Genomic DNA, 17376 nt, shown 5'->3' on the forward strand with positions numbered 1-17376 from the left:
CCCAGACCTGTAAACTACTTTTTCTTGCTCACACACTTATACCCTTTAACAAAGTCTTATGTCTTTACATGTGTATCTGTATCATTGCTCAGGAGGTGTGTCCATCAGGTAAGAAGTATTACAAGGTGCTTTGTGGTTTGGAAAGTTTCTTACAATCAGGAAGTATTTTGAAAGTCAGTCGTGATAAAACATTTTCTTCTTTAGCGTAGGAAACACCGGACCATCCTGAATGTCGCCTTCCCTCTCCCTCTTTTGATTCATGTGTCAAAGCGTGGGAGGTGAGAAAGTTGAGCATACTGATATTTACAACCTCCAATTAATCACTCATTCAAACTGTATTTGTATTTCTACATTTAGATCATAAAAATTAGTGCAGGTTAAGTTTATCCACCACAAATATGAATCAGACTTTGTGTTTAATTTAGTAAACAATACTTTATAGCTACAGTGCAGGGATGTTAAGGATTAATCATTAATAGATTAATCACAGTTAAGAATTAAACTGATTGAAAATGTATTAAAGGGGACATATTATGAAAAATCCACGTTTACAGTGTTTTTGAACGTATATTTGTGTAACCTGAGTGTCTACCAACCCACAAAATGTGAAATAAACCCATCCAGTCCTTTGTTTGTGGTCTGCATAAGTCTTACAACACAAGGAAAAATGCTCCATATCAAATTTGCTCAACTTGTGATGTCACGGTGGGATTCTGGTTAAAAAAAATCCCCTCTCCTCCCCTGATATCTCCATCTATGGACTCCACCCTCAGCCTAGAGCAAAACTTTTGCGCAGGTCCGCCATTTTTATTCTCGCTAGCGAAGGAGTGATGCCTACTGGGAAAACTCAAGGGGGGGCCTCATCGAATTTAAAGAGACACACACACCAAAACGGAGCATTCTGAGATAGCTGGTTTTAGACCACAGGGGGCTATTTGAAAAGGCGAAAATGGGTATAATATGTCGTCTTTAACCGACAATCTGTTTACAATTTTACCAGTTGTCACATGCAATATCATTTTATACCAATATACGGCAGTAGCGCCACGTTTGACCTTGTTATGTAAGGACAGTCACACGTTTAAAAGAGCCCTGTTTTCAAGCGAGGGCCATGTTGTTCTATCAGTCTGAATTGTTTGTATATAATGAACTATTGTTTCATGTAACTGTAGAGCTGCTATAATGGTTTCAATAAAACATAAACTGAGAGAGACGTGCGTTATGTAGCTCATTAATTATTCATGATTAATCAATTAATGTTTGTTCACGTGTTCAACTATCGATTAAGAAAAATGCAACCTTACTACAGTGCAAAGGACATTTTGCTCTTCATAAATAAAGTTTTTACATGTGACAGTGGAGTGGGAGTTGTTTGCCGTTCAGACAATAATTAGGAGACAATAGTAACTCAACTTCAGACTTGAATAATATAATTACTAATAGATTTGTCTTTAAAAATTAACATAGAGACAGGAAACCCTCCAGATGTTTTCACATCCTCAGACAGAATGTTCAGAGTCATACCTTCTTAAGGCCTTTATGAGATCTTTTTTTTTAAACAACTTTTCCAGACTTAAGTTAATGACCCACGGTTAGATTGTTCTGGGGAAACATATGTGCTCTTTGTAGTCCATCTTTTGCTAGATTGTATTTTATCTTTACAGAGCAGACTCAAGTGACATCATCCACCTGCTTTAAGTGAATTCAGATTTTTTTTTTTTTTTAACACTGCAGTTGTCCTTTCCTTAATGAATTCTCCTCACTCCTTTTCCTGGGCTCAGTGGGAACATTTTTGGACTTGAATTGAGGAATGCTAATTAACAGGGGGCTCTGCCTTGCTGTGCTTACCACTTCTTCCCAGCTGTTGCTCTGCTACTTGTTGGTCTTATCGGTTTGAGATTTATTTGTCTGGTTGTCATGTTGCTCTCATTTATCCTTTATTTTAATCCGCCTGCCCGTCCTCCTCCTGAAAAGATTCTTCATCCTTTGCCAGGTTGTTATTTTGAATGGGAGTCTTAGCTGAACTTCAGTGGTTGAGTGACAAATGTGTGAAAGGAAGCAATAAAAATAATATAGATGGAATGATACTTATGTTAAAGAGCAATATGTCTAGCATTTCATTCTAAGGGCACATACACACACACACACATCAAACACCCCTCCACTGATCAGAAGATCAGAGGCAGCATGTTAAGGCTCAGAGCGGCAGAGGACCCTTGTAAAAAGAGCCTGGGGCACCAGTGACGATTGTTTTGAAAAGCACTCAGCTGAAAAGCATTTTGGGATGACAGTCGACCGACTGAAATAGCACGTGTGGATGAACACACCACTGTCAGAGCTGGGTGGGTGCAGTGCAAATACACACGCACGCACATAGACCCCCCCCCCCCTCTTTCACCAACACGATCTCACACACAAAGATGCATTAAAGATTTATAGTTGCTTTTATGCTGGTGTGAGCGCTCATGTGCACACAACTCCACACACACCCACGGAGAGTGAAAAGCCTTCTTTCACCAAAATGATTTCACTTGCATGCAAGAATGTATGAGCACAGAAACACACTCTCACACCATACACACACATACACACTCCATACACACTCCATACACACACACCTGTCCTGGCAGATGCCATAGTTGTGTTCTCATGTCTGCTGCTGGGGAGGGTTGATCCGTTGTAAAGCTGAGTCTGATTTAATACAACCGGCTGAGATCACAAACGTCATTCACCGAGAATAACTCGACAATGACAACAATCCTCCTGCTGCCTGCGCAATTAAAAATATGGGACATCCTGATGTGTCACTTCACCCCTATAACACAGTCAACTGGAATCACCCATGAATCCTTTAAAGCCAGACACATGAGGGATGTATACAGTATGCAGAGAGATGGAAGGAGTTTAAGTGTTACATGGAGGGCGGTGGAGATACATATTGATAAAACATAATGTTTGTCCTTAAAGCTGAGCCTCAATCTCATACACTGTGACAGATCTCATTTCAGTATAAATTTACTTCACCTGACTAAACTTTAAATTAAAGTAGCATATATCCATTTCACATTCAAATAAACTGTAAACCTTTAAACAGGGTTCCCGCTCTTTTCCAGAGATCATCTTCCAGGACATCGAGCTGGTATGACAGTCCGTGATCGTGCCACACCAATATTAAGTGTAGTCTTTAACAAGATTAATCACACCCACTGTGAGCTACCGCTTCAGAGGTTAAACATTTAATATCATGTTATGGTCCATTTTTGACCCTTAACAACGCAGTATTGCATTTGAAGAGACAACGCTAACAAAGTTAAAAGGACCATTAGCCAGAGAAAGAAAATTAGCCATTTTCCAGGTGTTTTCCAGTACTGGAAAAATGAGTCAACTGTTTTCCAGGTTTTCCAGGACGAGTGGGAACCCTGTTTAAACCCTGATCTAGGAGGATCATAAAGGCCTTTTAGTTTTCATTAACATCAACCTCGTCTTACTTTCATTTCATGTTTTCATCCTCCCTCTGGTCCTGTTCCTGCCTATATTTTTCTTGATGTCTTGTTCCCGGTGTCTAACTTGCTCATACTATATAGTTTGAAGCAGGCTGTTAATATCAGAAGAATTTACACTTTAGGTTTTCACCTCATCTTCTGTATTTACAAACAAGTTATACAACAAGTATAAATGAGAAGATGCTTTTTTTTCATTTAGATTAGGTTGTGGGTTAGCTGTATGAAGCTGTAAGAACATCAAGATGTACGTCTGAGCTTGTATATGATTTACATTTATTATAGCCGATCACACTGACTTTATTTGGGGGTTTTGTTAGAGCCCGACCGATTAATCGGCTAGTCGATACTATCGCCAATATTACCTGATTCATTCTCCAGTCAAATATCATTTCATTTGACTATCATTGTATCTCTTTCTGGCTGTCACCAGCAGAGTGTGCTACATGAATAACACGCTTTATTACTCTCCAAAGTGTCAAGCAGTTATGAACATACAAGTGCAGTTACTTTCCAGTTGAATCTTCATGATACTGTCTATCGCTTCCACAAGTGTTTGAGCCGCATCTGAGTGATCAACCGATAAATGAGTACATCTAGATCTATCTAACTCTACAGATTTCATAAGTCAAAGAAATATATCGGTATCAAAAAATTGTCTCCCCGATATCGACACCTACTCTCCAGTTACCTAGAAATGTATTTTTTTCCTTTAAGCAGCAGTAGTACAGCTGACTGCATATCAAGATGTTATGTATATACAGTATGTATGTACTGTATAACATAACAATGAAACAAGAGTTATAGTGACGATACTCCAGAGAATTATTACCTGAATCAGGAGCTCCGAGCTGCCAAGCTTTTAAGTTTCCCCATCACTGTTAATCTTTCATGCCGACTCCTTCACTTTTCTCTTTGTCATTTCACTCTTAATGTCATTTCTTCAGCAGCAGTCAAGCACTTTCAGACACAAGCTCTTAAAATTAACAATGCACTAACTACTCTGTGCCAAACAGACACAGTTAGCAAATCATGACAAAAGAATTCAATCAATTAAAAACACTGTCATTATTCAAAGACCATGTCCTCAGCTACATGATGCCATTTTTCTGACACCTTTGATGCAGTCGAACAGAAGAGAATCAGATTCTTTAGTTCGTACAGGAAGAACATTTGAAAGGCTTTATTTGAAGTGGACATTTGTATCACCTACTTTCCAAATCATCTTAAACCATGTACCAATTATCTTCTCATTTACAGCTCCATCATTACCCTGATAAAGTCACCATGTGTCGAATCAATCCATAATCAATTCTAATCCCTCCTATTAGCCGGGGTCTCCCATGGCCTCATTAGTAGGTGTTACTAAAGTCGCTGTTTGGATTCTGAAACCTTGTCCTGTCCACTGTCAGCCCTCACAGACAAGCTAATGAAGCCAAAATAGCAGCGCTGCTCCCATGTGACTATTTGTTAAGTCCACTTCTATCAGGAGTTAAGCCAGCTCTTTAAGAGGACCACAAGAGCCTGGAAACCTGATGTGGTACATACTGCCTACGTATCAGTGTAGGCAGGCTTATGTATTCTTCCGTCTAATTCAGGGAAATATTAAAATGACACCTGTGGTTCTCAGACGGCAGCAGAGATTGAGACCCTGAATGGAAAAAGAAAAAGGGGCAGCAGTATTTACTCATCACAGCCTGACAGACGCACACACAGATGAGACATGATTGGGTGCGTTAGGTATTCTTGTGTCTAATTCTGGGAAATGATTTGTGATTCCTGAGACAAGAGGAATGATTCAGAACCTAAATGAGGGAAACCCGGGGGGGGGGGGGGGGGGGCAACAATATTTACTTAGACTTCATTACAAGCACACGCACCCTTGCACACACAGGGGTTTAACCCCGGCCAAACTCTGACCTCTCCACACCCTCGGCTCTGTTACCCAAGCTCGCTTCTGTCCTTCACTCCGCATGCCATCCAATAATGTCAACTACGAGCTCCTGTCAGGCTGTTTTTAAACACAAGGACAGAGACTCAATTACAGCAGAATGGCTTTCAGGAGTCGTCCTCCATCCACAGACACACACACACACACACACACACACACACACACACACACACACACACACACACACACACACACACCTGCTAATGGTCGTCAGATTTGCTGGAAAAAGAGTCAAAGGTCGAACCAATCTGCGTTCCTCAACAATCAGCGGCTTCCACCAGCCTCTGTTGTTAACATCACTCGATTAAGAGGAGGTACACACACACACACACACACACCGTTTTGTGTTGAGCCACAACAGATCTTTAAATTGTTTCCTACCAAAACATCTAAAAAAAAAAAATGGATTCATTTTTTTGTCTTTACTTATTTAAAGACGCCAAAGTGAAAAGTGAACTACACTCCGGGAAAGAATCGCGTGTTGTGCCCTTGGCTGTTAACAGACACTTTATTTGCTATGACTGTGGCTAGCAACATTAACACCAGCTATGGAAATTAACACCAACAACCAGCCAAATGCTGGAGAGTTTTTCCAACCTCCTGATCTCTGCTCTACAAAAACATCGACAGGAAAACCTCTTTTTTTTTTTCATTGTCATTTCTTGTTTTATTTTTCAGCTGAAGTTGGGGATCCTCGAGCCAGCAGGCGTTGTCTGAAAAAGTTATAAAAGTCACCCATACATGACAAATGCTTTTATCAGCCTATTATAACCACATGCTTGTAAGCCGTCTGTGTTACGTATATCTGTTTCTCTGGCGAACATACAAAAGAACCCAAAATAACGCTGAGGGGTTGAGGGGGACATCAATCTGTTGCTGTGTAATCCTAAACCTTCACCTTCCTCTTAATACCCATCATCCCCCCCCTTAATACCCACACATACCAGGACAGAGCAGGGCTACAACAAATGGTCTCCCCGACAAAGGGCAGAGTTCGGCCAGTAGCACTTGTGCGAATAGACACATGTATATCACAACATGAAGACACATAGATGCAAGACATACTCAAGGAACCGAACAAGAGTCAGGAGGGGAGATAAGTGGTGTGGGGGGTGGGGGGGTGGGGGGGGGGACTTTCCTCTCTTAACTTGGCAAGTCTGATCAGAAGAGCCACCGTCGAGGGTCTGGCATCCCCCTCTAAGCCCCCTCATCCAAACCCGACACAGGCCTGAGAAACCACAGCGGACCCTAGCCTGACCCTGTCCCGCCACGAGGGGGGTTAGGCCCCAATTTAAAACGAGAGTGAGAGAAAGATGAGCGCTAAGCCAATCAATAAATACAGAGAACACATGCACATTCAAACAGCACAACCGTCCCAACAGATGAAGGGATGAGGGGGCTCGGGGGCTGGATTTACACTGTGGGAAGGACTAGTGGTCGGTGTACGTGTTACAATTACAGAAATAAAAAGCCTCCTAAATCATGATATGAAAGTAGAGTGCAAATGTGACGATTCAAATGGGGGCGGGGGTGCAAACGGCAATACCCACAAATACACAAGAAACCTCGCCATCAATGCCAGTTGGCCTTTCTGGCTCGCTGCAGTCGGAAACTACCAAGAACCATTGGCTTATGGCCGATTAACTTCAGGGCTTCATATAAATTCAATAACAGGGCTTCATTTTGTTCCCTGAACCAAACTGCTTATTGCCTCTTGCCCTGGCGAACCAGCAGACATGTGGCCAGTGGGACAGCTGGTATACTGGGGACACAGCTGGAAGTTTTAGAAAAGCTAAAGTTTTTAAAAAATAGCATAAAAAGATTAAAATGCATTAAAATGATTATGTGATAGGACAGAAGTTTAAGAACAGTTTAAACAGTACTGGGTAACTGGATTTTTGAAAGTGTACCGTAAGTGAAATTCTTCCAGCGCCGCCTCCAGGGCAACATAACGGAGCTGACAGGCAACACTAAATTTGTATATATGTAATGTGTCTTTTTAAGCAGCCATCATAACACTGCCAATTATTTTATCTAAGAAATCAAATCAGTATTAAAAAATCCCACAGCGGCTGGTCGCTGCCAAAAGAGCCTCAACAACATTATTTACAGTATCTTATTTACAGTGGGACTCCCTGGTTGCCCAAACACAACCTCGTATAAATAGATGTGTGGCTCGGATCGTGGATACAAAGTAAACAAAACACTCAGATTGTACAGGGTGGGATCCCCTGCAACATCAGCAAGTTCAGGTCCCTGCTATGTGCTGAGCAGGCTGTGGCTTCAGATCTAACTCTGTGACCTTTTCCTGCACATCTCTTCAACCCGTCATATCAGTCCGCCACTGTGTGCAAAGTTCGACTGAAGCCGAAACCACATTAAACATAATCAAACTTGTTTCCTGTTTCTTCAGTAATCTGGATAACTTCAGGTGGCTATGGAGAGATATCTGGAGGTGAAGTAGGTCATGAGCAGGTTTGAAAATATTCTATCATAAAGGCATGTCAAAATAAAAGTTGTTATTCCTGACAAGTTGTGGCAAAAAAAGAAAAAACTATTTAAGTTATACGATAATAACAATAACAGTCTAAATGTTATTTCTAAACCTGGAATAAATAGACCACTTACATGCCTTTAGGTCATAGCATATCTTTTTAAGAGTCAGTGTTTATTTTTCCAATAATAATTCTCCGACAGTCAAATTGAATTATATTCAGAATTATACTCCGATATGATAATAAGACACATTCATTCGAGGGTTTCCTCCTCATCACTAACACTGCATCTGTATTTCTGTGTCCTCCAGAGAAAACACTTTTTGTGTTTAAATTGGTCTTGAAAAAGACCGTCACATTTTTATTCTTCTTATACAGCAAACTCAAATCACATCAACTTTCAGCTTTTGTGGCCTGTAAATTGACTCAGAATTAATGACATTGTTTTATCTCCTTACATTTACATGTTAGACTATTGGTGTTAAAAGTTCAGTTTTTTTAATGCAGAATGTAAGTCAATGAAATGTCATTTTCTACGAAAGCCAGTATTATATTCCAATTTAGAAATGTAGTTATATGCTTACATATTCCTTATATGACAAATGAATGCTCCGATGTAACAGACAAACCCAACGTTATTTTGAGTGTGCACGTCATGAATGATAAATTACTGTCAGCGTTTTCTCCAGACTAGTGAAGGTTGTGCAGCAAAGCTGTTAAAATGTGTATGTGTGTTAGTAAGAGAACTTTAGGACACACTGCGCTAAATAATAACAACATTGTTAGCACAAAAAGCTACAGAACACTTATCGTATGTAAAAAAATACATTTGTTAAGTGTTCTTGTATCGTCAGTATAAGAGGGAAGGTTAGTATTGTGTAACAACACACTACGTCAGATACACTTTCCCAATGAGCAAATTTGCCTTGTACAAATGTAGCTGCCTCCACAGTAGCAACCATTATTATTTTTTTAAATCCAGATGTAAACAGAAAAGCACAAACCAATGAAAATCACAAATAACAGATATTACACAGAAGTGCATAAGATCATTTGCATTGGAGGACTCTGTTAATGTAAGCTGCTACACTTTTGGAGATTCATTATTATTAGATCTAAAATAATTCTGACAGTTTATAAACTTCAATGAGGGATTTCCTAAAAAGATCCTCACCTATGAGGAATACATGCCTAGTTGCATGGCATTTCAGTTTAACAAGCCTGCACACAACTTCAGTAAAGGCTTGGGTGAGATAAGCAACATTTGTTATATAATCTAAAGTCAGAGGGAGGTGAAATGTAATTAACCGGTCCACCTCTGTTGACAAATATATAAGCAGTACGTCTGGAAGGAGACAAGCTCCCACCTGTTCCAACGAATCAAACATTCACCTTTTACAATGTAGCTCTGTCAGCCCCACAACGACGTGACTGGAGGGACTGACAAAACACACACACACACACACACACACTCTGCGTTACGGCCCTGCCCTCTATTAGGGAGCACAATGCCTGTGTAAGGGGATCTTAATGAAGGAGTCCCCTGAGGCAAAGCTGGACGCCTATGCTGAGGATGTGTACTGTTAGAGCTCATTAAATGAACATGAGTACTACCAGGGACATGGTGTGTGTGTGTGTGTGTGTGTGTGTGTGTGTGTGTGTGTGTGTGTGTGTGTGGGGCGTTCAGTTACAATACCAGGTTTAGCTGTTTATCTCATGCTGCACACATGCCTCTGTGCACACCCATGCTGTTCAATTTGTGTGAGCGCGTTGAATGAAGTCAACACAATCAGACTTTACATGGAGAGAGTGTGTGCTTCATGTGTGTGCCTGTGGTGTTTTGTTACTGGAAAATACTTACACAGAGCTATTGATATCACAGTCGGTAGTCACATCACACTTGCGTGTCTTTTAATCTTGAAGGAATAATCGTGTTTAGAGCTCAGAAGGGCACGGGGTGACAGAGGCAGATTATTTTGTGGAGAGGATGGATGACAGTTGTAAGACAGGAGGAAACAAAAAAGAAGCATGGGGTGAGGAGAAAGTCAGGAAAGAAAGCTTGAAGTGGAAGGAGTGTTGCATGATGTGGAAAGTGATGTTGGAGTGCCCTCTTGTGGATGAAAATGTAACTTTTTTTTGTGTTGGCTGTAGTTCGACTCCAAAGACCTGAGTCTAAATCCAATCATTCAACATGTCCTAGTGTGTTAACTCGTAGCTCCTTTACATCACTTTTTTTTTCTTCAGAGGTGCGACAGCTTTAACCAGGCTCAGTTGTCTTTAGGTACAGTGTGCTCATTTGACTCACCTCTCTCCCCTTGTGTGTGACCAGGGCGGCCAGCGGCTTGGCGTAGAAGCGGCTGTAGCTGAACCCCAGGCAGCCGTACATGCTGTTAGCAGTTAGCTTCAGAGCCTTCTGACGGATGTCGTACTGAAGGACAGAAAGAATCCAATTAGGTCAAACATTGTCAAAGATTAAATCAATAAGTTGCCTTGGCTCTGTTTATGGGCAATTCTTTTACGTCCACATTTTAATGTTTGACCATTTTGTCAAACAGCAGCAATGCCCCTAATTAATAGCTATTTAGTACTATATTTTACTGAGACACCCAACTGTGCACTGTTGGTATGCTTCATAACATCCTCACCTTCAAATTTGCATAACTGTGGTTTATGTTCAATTATTTGCTGTAGTGCATTTATGTTTTGAAAGGTTTTGCATGACAAATTGTGGGATTTTAAAGAGAGATGCACCAATGTTTTCAAGGTCTGACCTTCTAATTTCTACTTTCTTTCTTACACAACCATAAGTAACAGCAAAAACAACATTTGTTGTACATTTTCTTTAATGGATATTCAATCGACTCTTCATAATAAAACACAGATTGTTAATTAACTGTTTAATTAATACTAAACCTTCTAAACTGCACCAGGCTACGTGACCAACGGACTAGGTGCTCTACTCACTGTCTAGGAAGGTAAGCACTCCGAACAGGTCAAATGAATGTGTGTTTGTGTGTTCCAGTGTGCACATGTGATCTGTGAGTGTGAGTGTGAGTGTGAGTGTGAGTGTGTGTGTGTGTGTGTGTGTGTGTGTGTGTGTGTACCTGCAGGTAGATGTCTGGGTTGATGTCCTGCTGTTTCATCAGCTGTTTGACTTGTTTACGTCTCTCAACCAGCTTTCTGATTTCTTTGGGCAGAATTCCCATCTCCAGGTCTGAATCTGGGATTTCAGGAATCTCCTCGGATTCATCCTCCTGTTACCAGGGAAACAAAAGTCGGAGGTTGAGCTTAAACTTTTCCCCGTGAAACTAAAACGTCAGGCCAGGGAGCAGGATGATGATGCTCTTCAAACATCTTGTCTGGGCTTCATAGGCGATTCATGATTTTTGATATTATTGATGAATGGGTGATTTCGTTACACAAACTGTGCACACTCACCTGACTCTTCTTCTGTGCATTGTAAGCCTCCCTCTGCACAGTGGTGAAGCAGATGTTGAACTCCTGGATGATGGAGGGATACAGGCTGTTGAAGTCCAGCAGCAGCACAAACTTGTCGTAGAAACCTGCACAGAAAGAGAGAGAGGGAGGTTACAGAAAAATGTGCTCACACAGAAATGAGACAAATACAGAGATATAGAAGACCTCCAACTAAAAACTAAGCCTTACCAACTTTAGGATCCAGCACCAGACCTCCAGCATAGGCCGCCTTCTTTCTCCGCTTGCCTTTCCCTGTATCAGCATCATCTTCTCCGTCCACCTGGGACACAGACAGAAAAATGTGCAGCAAAAATTGGTCACATGACTGGAAATTATAAAAAAAAAAGAAGCTATGAGTGTGTGTGGTTTTGCATTGGGGCAGTCGTGTGTGTGTGTGGGGTTTACCGCTTCCAGCTGAGCCTTTTTAAAGGAGGGTTTGTCTGGGACGATGAAGTTTTTGTCGTGGAAGGCATGAAGCAACAGGAACTCATTCCTCTCAGAGCGACCGCCCATCAGAGTGCGAGACTGCAGGGGAGGAGGAGGAGGAGAAATCAGGTCATGGATCCAGTAATAATGAATAAACATGAATAATATGACAAAAAAGACAAATTCTCCCGTGACACACGTGAATCAAAGCAGTCGGACTCTAAGCCTTGATGAGTCTTGAACCATATGTGTGTTTTAATGCTTCATGTATTTTATCCTCATTCACATAAGAACACGTCCTGTATTTGTCTGAAAACGGTTTTGTTTGTAACTCCAATTTTCTGTACAGTAATGGAGAAGAGCTGCCGTCTTGTATCTTAAAAACCCTCATCGATCTGCCATCCCTGTTTCTTTTGTCATGCGTGTTTGGATTTTTTTTTTCTATGAGTAGGGTTGTTTGAATGGTGTATTTTGATTTATTAAACCAAATCAGACACTAGGATCAGTTCAGGCAGAAGAAAAACTTTGTTTGGTTGGTTGATTTTTTAGATACATTTTGGGGCTTTTTTTTACCTTTAATTGAGACAGGACAATGGAAAGAGTTGGAAAGGAGGGAGAGAGAGACAGGGGAATGAAATGGGGGAAAAGAGCCACAGGCTGGATTTGAACCTGGGCAGCCGGCTTCTAGGACAACAGCCTCTGTACATAAAGCGCACAAACTAACCACGAGGCCACCAGCGCTCCAGGCAGATTCAAATCTAAGTGTCAGTACTCAGCAAACTGCATCTTCTGCTGTTACATTTCAGTTGTATTTATTTAACGTCTGTGGTCTAATGACAGTAAAGGTCAAAGGTTTTCTTGTGCGTTACCATGACGTTGCCAGCGATGTTGGTGATCTGCAGCGCCAGCGGCAGCACGTTGAGCTCACACATGATCTGGAGGATCAGCTTGGCGTCTGTCCATGTCATCTCCAGCAGGTAGAGCAGGTGAGGAGAGTCACTGACGCAGAAACATACACACACACTTTAGGATGAATATACACACACACACACACTATTTCGGGTTAAAAAAACAACATACAGTGTTTAATAAGAAGACAAATCCAACTTAAACACCAACAGAGTTTTAGACGTTTTAGACCTTCTGCCTTTTTCTTTTCTCTTGTTGGTTGAACTGTCACTTTAAGGATATACAAACCTGTAGAGATTCTTGATGTTTTCCTGAGGGACCGCCACTCTCTCTGTCTTCAGCACCTGTGCAGTCAGTTCAGTCAGATGGTAACTTTTACAGCGAATCAGCTCCTTGGCTGAGATCTCCACGTCGCACACCAGACGCCCGCAGGTTGCGCTCTTTTCTGCAAAGGACCCTCGACCCTGGACAGGAATACAACGTTGAGTGGTGTATAATATGGTATAAAACAAAATTAGCTTCTTTTCCGAAAGATTTTACCCCTAATTTGGGCATGTTGGCCCTCCTGAGGCGTCCCATTTTAGACCAGTGGGGAACTTTGCAGAAATTGATCCTCTGCAGAATCACTTCGAGGTCAAAGCCAAAGATGTCGTGACCCTACAGACAAAAAAAAATGAAGGATTAAAAACACTAAATGTAACATCAGCGCAACACAGCAGCTTCACATCAAGGATTTATCTCTAATAAGTTCAGATGATTCTACTCACCACCAGCACATCAGGGTCGATTTTGTGCATCTTGGCCAAGAAGAAGCCGAGCAGAGTCCTCTCTGTAGAAGCTATCTCCACTTTACCGTTCTAACAGAGGAACAGAGGCACCATTGTTGATGTTTATGGTCAAGTACATCAAGAGAAAAGTTCTTCATGAATAAAGAAAACATTTCATCATTATGTATACAAATCTAATTTTTGTACACATTGTATACAGCTACCCTTCTGTAAAGTACTGTACCACTGTTCCATGTGACTAAAGCTTAGCATCATCTTATTCACAGTTTCTTTCTGGTAATTAGACAATCCAGCCATGTAGGAAAAACTCCTGCACACACTAAAATGATTAATATTTCTTAAAGGTCCCACATTATGCTTTTTCTGGTTTTATATGCTCTTTAGTGTGTTTTCCATGTGTCCTGTGCATGTTTAGGCACATCTATGTGCAAAAATTCAAAGTCCGCGGAAACACGGCTTCTCCTACCTCCTCCTGTTAGCTGTAGCATTAGCCGCATGTAACGCTCGGTTCTAGCCCCCCTCGATAAAAATTTGTCAGTGTGACGTCATTGTCAGTGTGAGATCACTGATCTTTGTGGCAAGCCCTGCAGCTCATGTTGAAATTTCCGAGACGCACACTGAGCAACTGACCAATAATGACAGAGCGGATCGGCAGACCAATCAGAGCAGACTTGGCCCACGTGGGGTCTAACAGTGTGGGCTCAACAGAGCGTAGCTGACGGACTCAGAGCGGAGAGGGAGCAAGGAGGAGCAGTACATGAAAACAGACACTTTTTTCGGACTTTAGCTATTGTGAACATACAAAAGTAGGTACATAGATTAAATATACAAACCCCAAAAAGGGCATGATATGGGCTCTTTAAAGACAATGCTTGTGCAAAAGAGCAAAACCAACCGGTTCTCAGACTAAAACAACTTTAAATTCTAAAGGGCAATCCAGTTTACCCAGACCAAACAAACAGACCCTCACCTTCTTCCTCACCGCCTCTTTGAAGTCGTAGGGGAAAATACAGTCAGCCGGTCTACTGACAACTGCAAAGAAAAAAAAAGATAACAATCAATCCAACAAGTTTGTCGATTTACCCTGATTACTAACTGAACAGAGTAAAATGTAAACACGGGGCCTCTACAGCAAGACGTATGTATATAAAGCATTCACTTAATTAAAATACGAGCAGAGATAACTTGCCACAGAAATGGGTCTGGTAAGGAGGTTGAGGTGCAGCTTTATCCATATGAAAGTTATAGTGGATGAGTGCAGCGAGGGACACAATCTGCAGAGAGAAATCATCACCGGGTCCTTACTAAGTATATCATAAAACACCAGAAATATCAAAACAAGCAAGTAAGAGTTCTAACCTCGTTGTGGTGTGTCTTTGGGTTCTGGATGGTCTTGAGACTGATGGACATGACGGTGATGGGTGGAGGTGGCAGGTCTTTAACCACAGTAACCAGGTCGCTCCTCAGAGCCAGAGCCTCCACCTTACACCAGCTGACGGGCTGGCTGATCAGCTCTGTCAAAGATACACAAAAAAAACTTTCAGAGGAGTCCAAATTTCAAAGTAGTCTCCATATAAACTTTGCTCTTTCCGATCTTCCTTACGTGGTGTCTTGATGTCCAACCAGCAGGGCCCTTTAATCTTCCTGCTGAGGAGGAAGTGCTCAAGACTGGAAGTGTTGTTTCCAAAAATGTGGGAAAAGGTCGCCCCCTTGAGGTCTGAAGGCAGAGCAGGAAACTCAGCCTGCAAAGCAATATTTCCAGCTTCAGTCCTGGACCACTTTTAACAAACAACCACATTTGGTGCATGTGCGTTCATTTTACTCACAGAATATCTGACTTCCAGGTATTCACACTGACTGGGCACATCAGGGATTTCAAAAGCGTAACTCCTCTCAACTTTCTGCAGAGAGGGGAAGAAAAAAAAAAGAGAACAAGTGTCACACATTTCAAACTATATACAAAATATGTCCTATGCAGCCTGAAAACTGATGTTAGCACCAACCTTGGACTTGAACTTCATGATCTTGAACTTCTCAGAGAGCTCATTAAACTCCTGGTAGACGTCCATCATTCCCACGGGAGTGTCCGACACCTCTCCAGTTTTTGTGTTCACTTTCTGTTGATGAAAACAAAGACAAACAATTACGAGCAGAAACTTTTTAAGGGGATTTCACGGGCTAGGTGACATGTTAGACTACTAATACATGTTCGGTGCAAATCTATTGTCTCTGGCTTTGTACTGTCCTATAGCTCAAAAGACCTTTTAATTGAATGCACAGACTTAATTCTGTATGTATGGAAACAGCATGAATTGAAACACTTACTTGTTAAGAATCATGGTAATATAAACTTTATTTTTTTAGCTGTGATTTGGGGAGAGTAAAAGCATCCCAATAATTTTATCCCGCCTCTCACAAATATGTTGTCTTCATTTTAAACAAATGTGGGTGATGCGTATGAGTCAAATGAGTATTAGTGTTTATTATTAAACAGAGATACAGTATTTGAGAGATTAAAGGTGACCTAGTCTTTAAATTTCTTCAAATGTTATGTGATCATGACTGGCCAGAAAACAAACTGTCCTTTTACAATGACACTGTCGATAATGTGTTCGGATAAAATACTCACATATTCCCGAGGCAGGAAGTACATGGTGCGCTCGATGTTCTTTACAGAGACACAGCAGCTGACATGAGACTTTGCAGACTCAATCCACACTTTCCCAAACAAGTACACCACACCTAAGAGTCGGTTAAAGCATCTGGGTGAGCAATACAATTTTTTTAAATCTAACTGAACAACACATTAGGTCTACTCCTGAAGTGACAGTGACTTGCCTGGTTGGCTGTAAGGCTCTTCAAAGGCATCCAACCAATAGAAGCGGAAAACCTGCTCCCCGTCCGGTCCCTCCGCCAGCGGGAGTCGGCTGGAGTCGACCTGAACTTCTGCTGGAGCCTCGCTGGCCACTCCCTCCTCCTCCTCCTGACCCCAAGTGCTGATTCTGCCGGACCTGGAAAAGGATCGAAGAATCAAGGAAGATGCATTTAAGTTAAGTGTAGAGAATGTATGAGTCTTTATTTCTGTACAAAGTCTGAGCAAACAGGTCACATAAAAGACTTACATTAAGACTGGATCCTGAGGCTCCGCTTTAGGCTCCGTTTTAACTGCCACAACTGCTGCTGCTGCTTTAGGATCAGACTCAGCTGCATCTTTGATCTCAGGTTTCTGCTCCTCAAGCCCGACCTCCATGGGCTCGTCAAAGTCCACCCCATCGAATGCCATTGCATCATTGACTGAGAAACACGTTGTCATTACGGTTAACTTGCTAGAAGATAGAAACATCATAAAAATGGAACATTTGTATCCTGGGTTTTTTTTTTCTTACCTTCTTCATCTTGCTCCTCCGCTTTTATCCTCTGCCTCTCCACAGGAGGGGCAGGTTTGGATGGAGCGGGGCGGGCGGATGACCTGGGGGTCGGGTCAGAAGGCGGCGGTTTTATAACTTTGGCCTTTAACCCTGCAGCCGAGGACGACTCCTGGATTTTCAAGTGATGGAGAAAATTTAAAAATGATTGAATAAAAAAAAAAATGTAGAATTGAACCAGTGGTGTGGTAGAGTGATGGATTTTTTTTTTGGACTATGACAAAAAGTGACGACAGATTTAAGTAATACCTTTGGTGTCTGGGGTTTAACAGAAAAGGGATTCATAGGTGTTCCAAGAGATTTCTTTTTCTTCAGAAAAACTGGTGGAGGAGTCAGGAGACTTGGTTTCTGGGATGACAGGGGAAGAAACCGATTCTTTTAAAGGCAAATATCAATAAATATACA

The 17376-nt window shown here is 41.6% G+C and overlaps 1 protein-coding gene across 1 annotated transcript in view; it reads right to left on the reverse strand.

The window, feature by feature from the left end:
• The window catches only part of pola1 (polymerase (DNA directed), alpha 1), a 61900-nt gene that overhangs the window by 41945 nt on the left and 2579 nt on the right, over positions 1–17376 (reverse strand). The window contains exons 7-26 of the mRNA XM_061064288.1: positions 17221–17319; positions 16933–17083; positions 16669–16840; positions 16385–16557; positions 16176–16288; positions 15550–15663; positions 15373–15447; positions 15150–15288; positions 14906–15060; positions 14736–14820; positions 14517–14578; positions 13526–13615; positions 13299–13415; positions 13047–13222; positions 12719–12848; positions 11829–11948; positions 11613–11703; positions 11385–11509; positions 11051–11200; positions 10252–10374 (exon numbers count right to left, since the gene is read on the reverse strand). Coding sequence (XP_060920271.1) covers positions 10252–10374; positions 11051–11200; positions 11385–11509; positions 11613–11703; positions 11829–11948; positions 12719–12848; positions 13047–13222; positions 13299–13415; positions 13526–13615; positions 14517–14578; positions 14736–14820; positions 14906–15060; positions 15150–15288; positions 15373–15447; positions 15550–15663; positions 16176–16288; positions 16385–16557; positions 16669–16840; positions 16933–17083; positions 17221–17319 — 2460 coding nt within the window. The remainder of the gene's footprint in view (positions 1–10251; positions 10375–11050; positions 11201–11384; positions 11510–11612; positions 11704–11828; positions 11949–12718; positions 12849–13046; positions 13223–13298; positions 13416–13525; positions 13616–14516; positions 14579–14735; positions 14821–14905; positions 15061–15149; positions 15289–15372; positions 15448–15549; positions 15664–16175; positions 16289–16384; positions 16558–16668; positions 16841–16932; positions 17084–17220; positions 17320–17376) is intronic.

The sequence above is a fragment of the Labrus mixtus genome, chromosome 19, assembly GCF_963584025.1.
Source record: "Labrus mixtus chromosome 19, fLabMix1.1, whole genome shotgun sequence".
NCBI classification, from domain to species: Eukaryota; Metazoa; Chordata; class Actinopteri; order Labriformes; family Labridae; genus Labrus; species Labrus mixtus.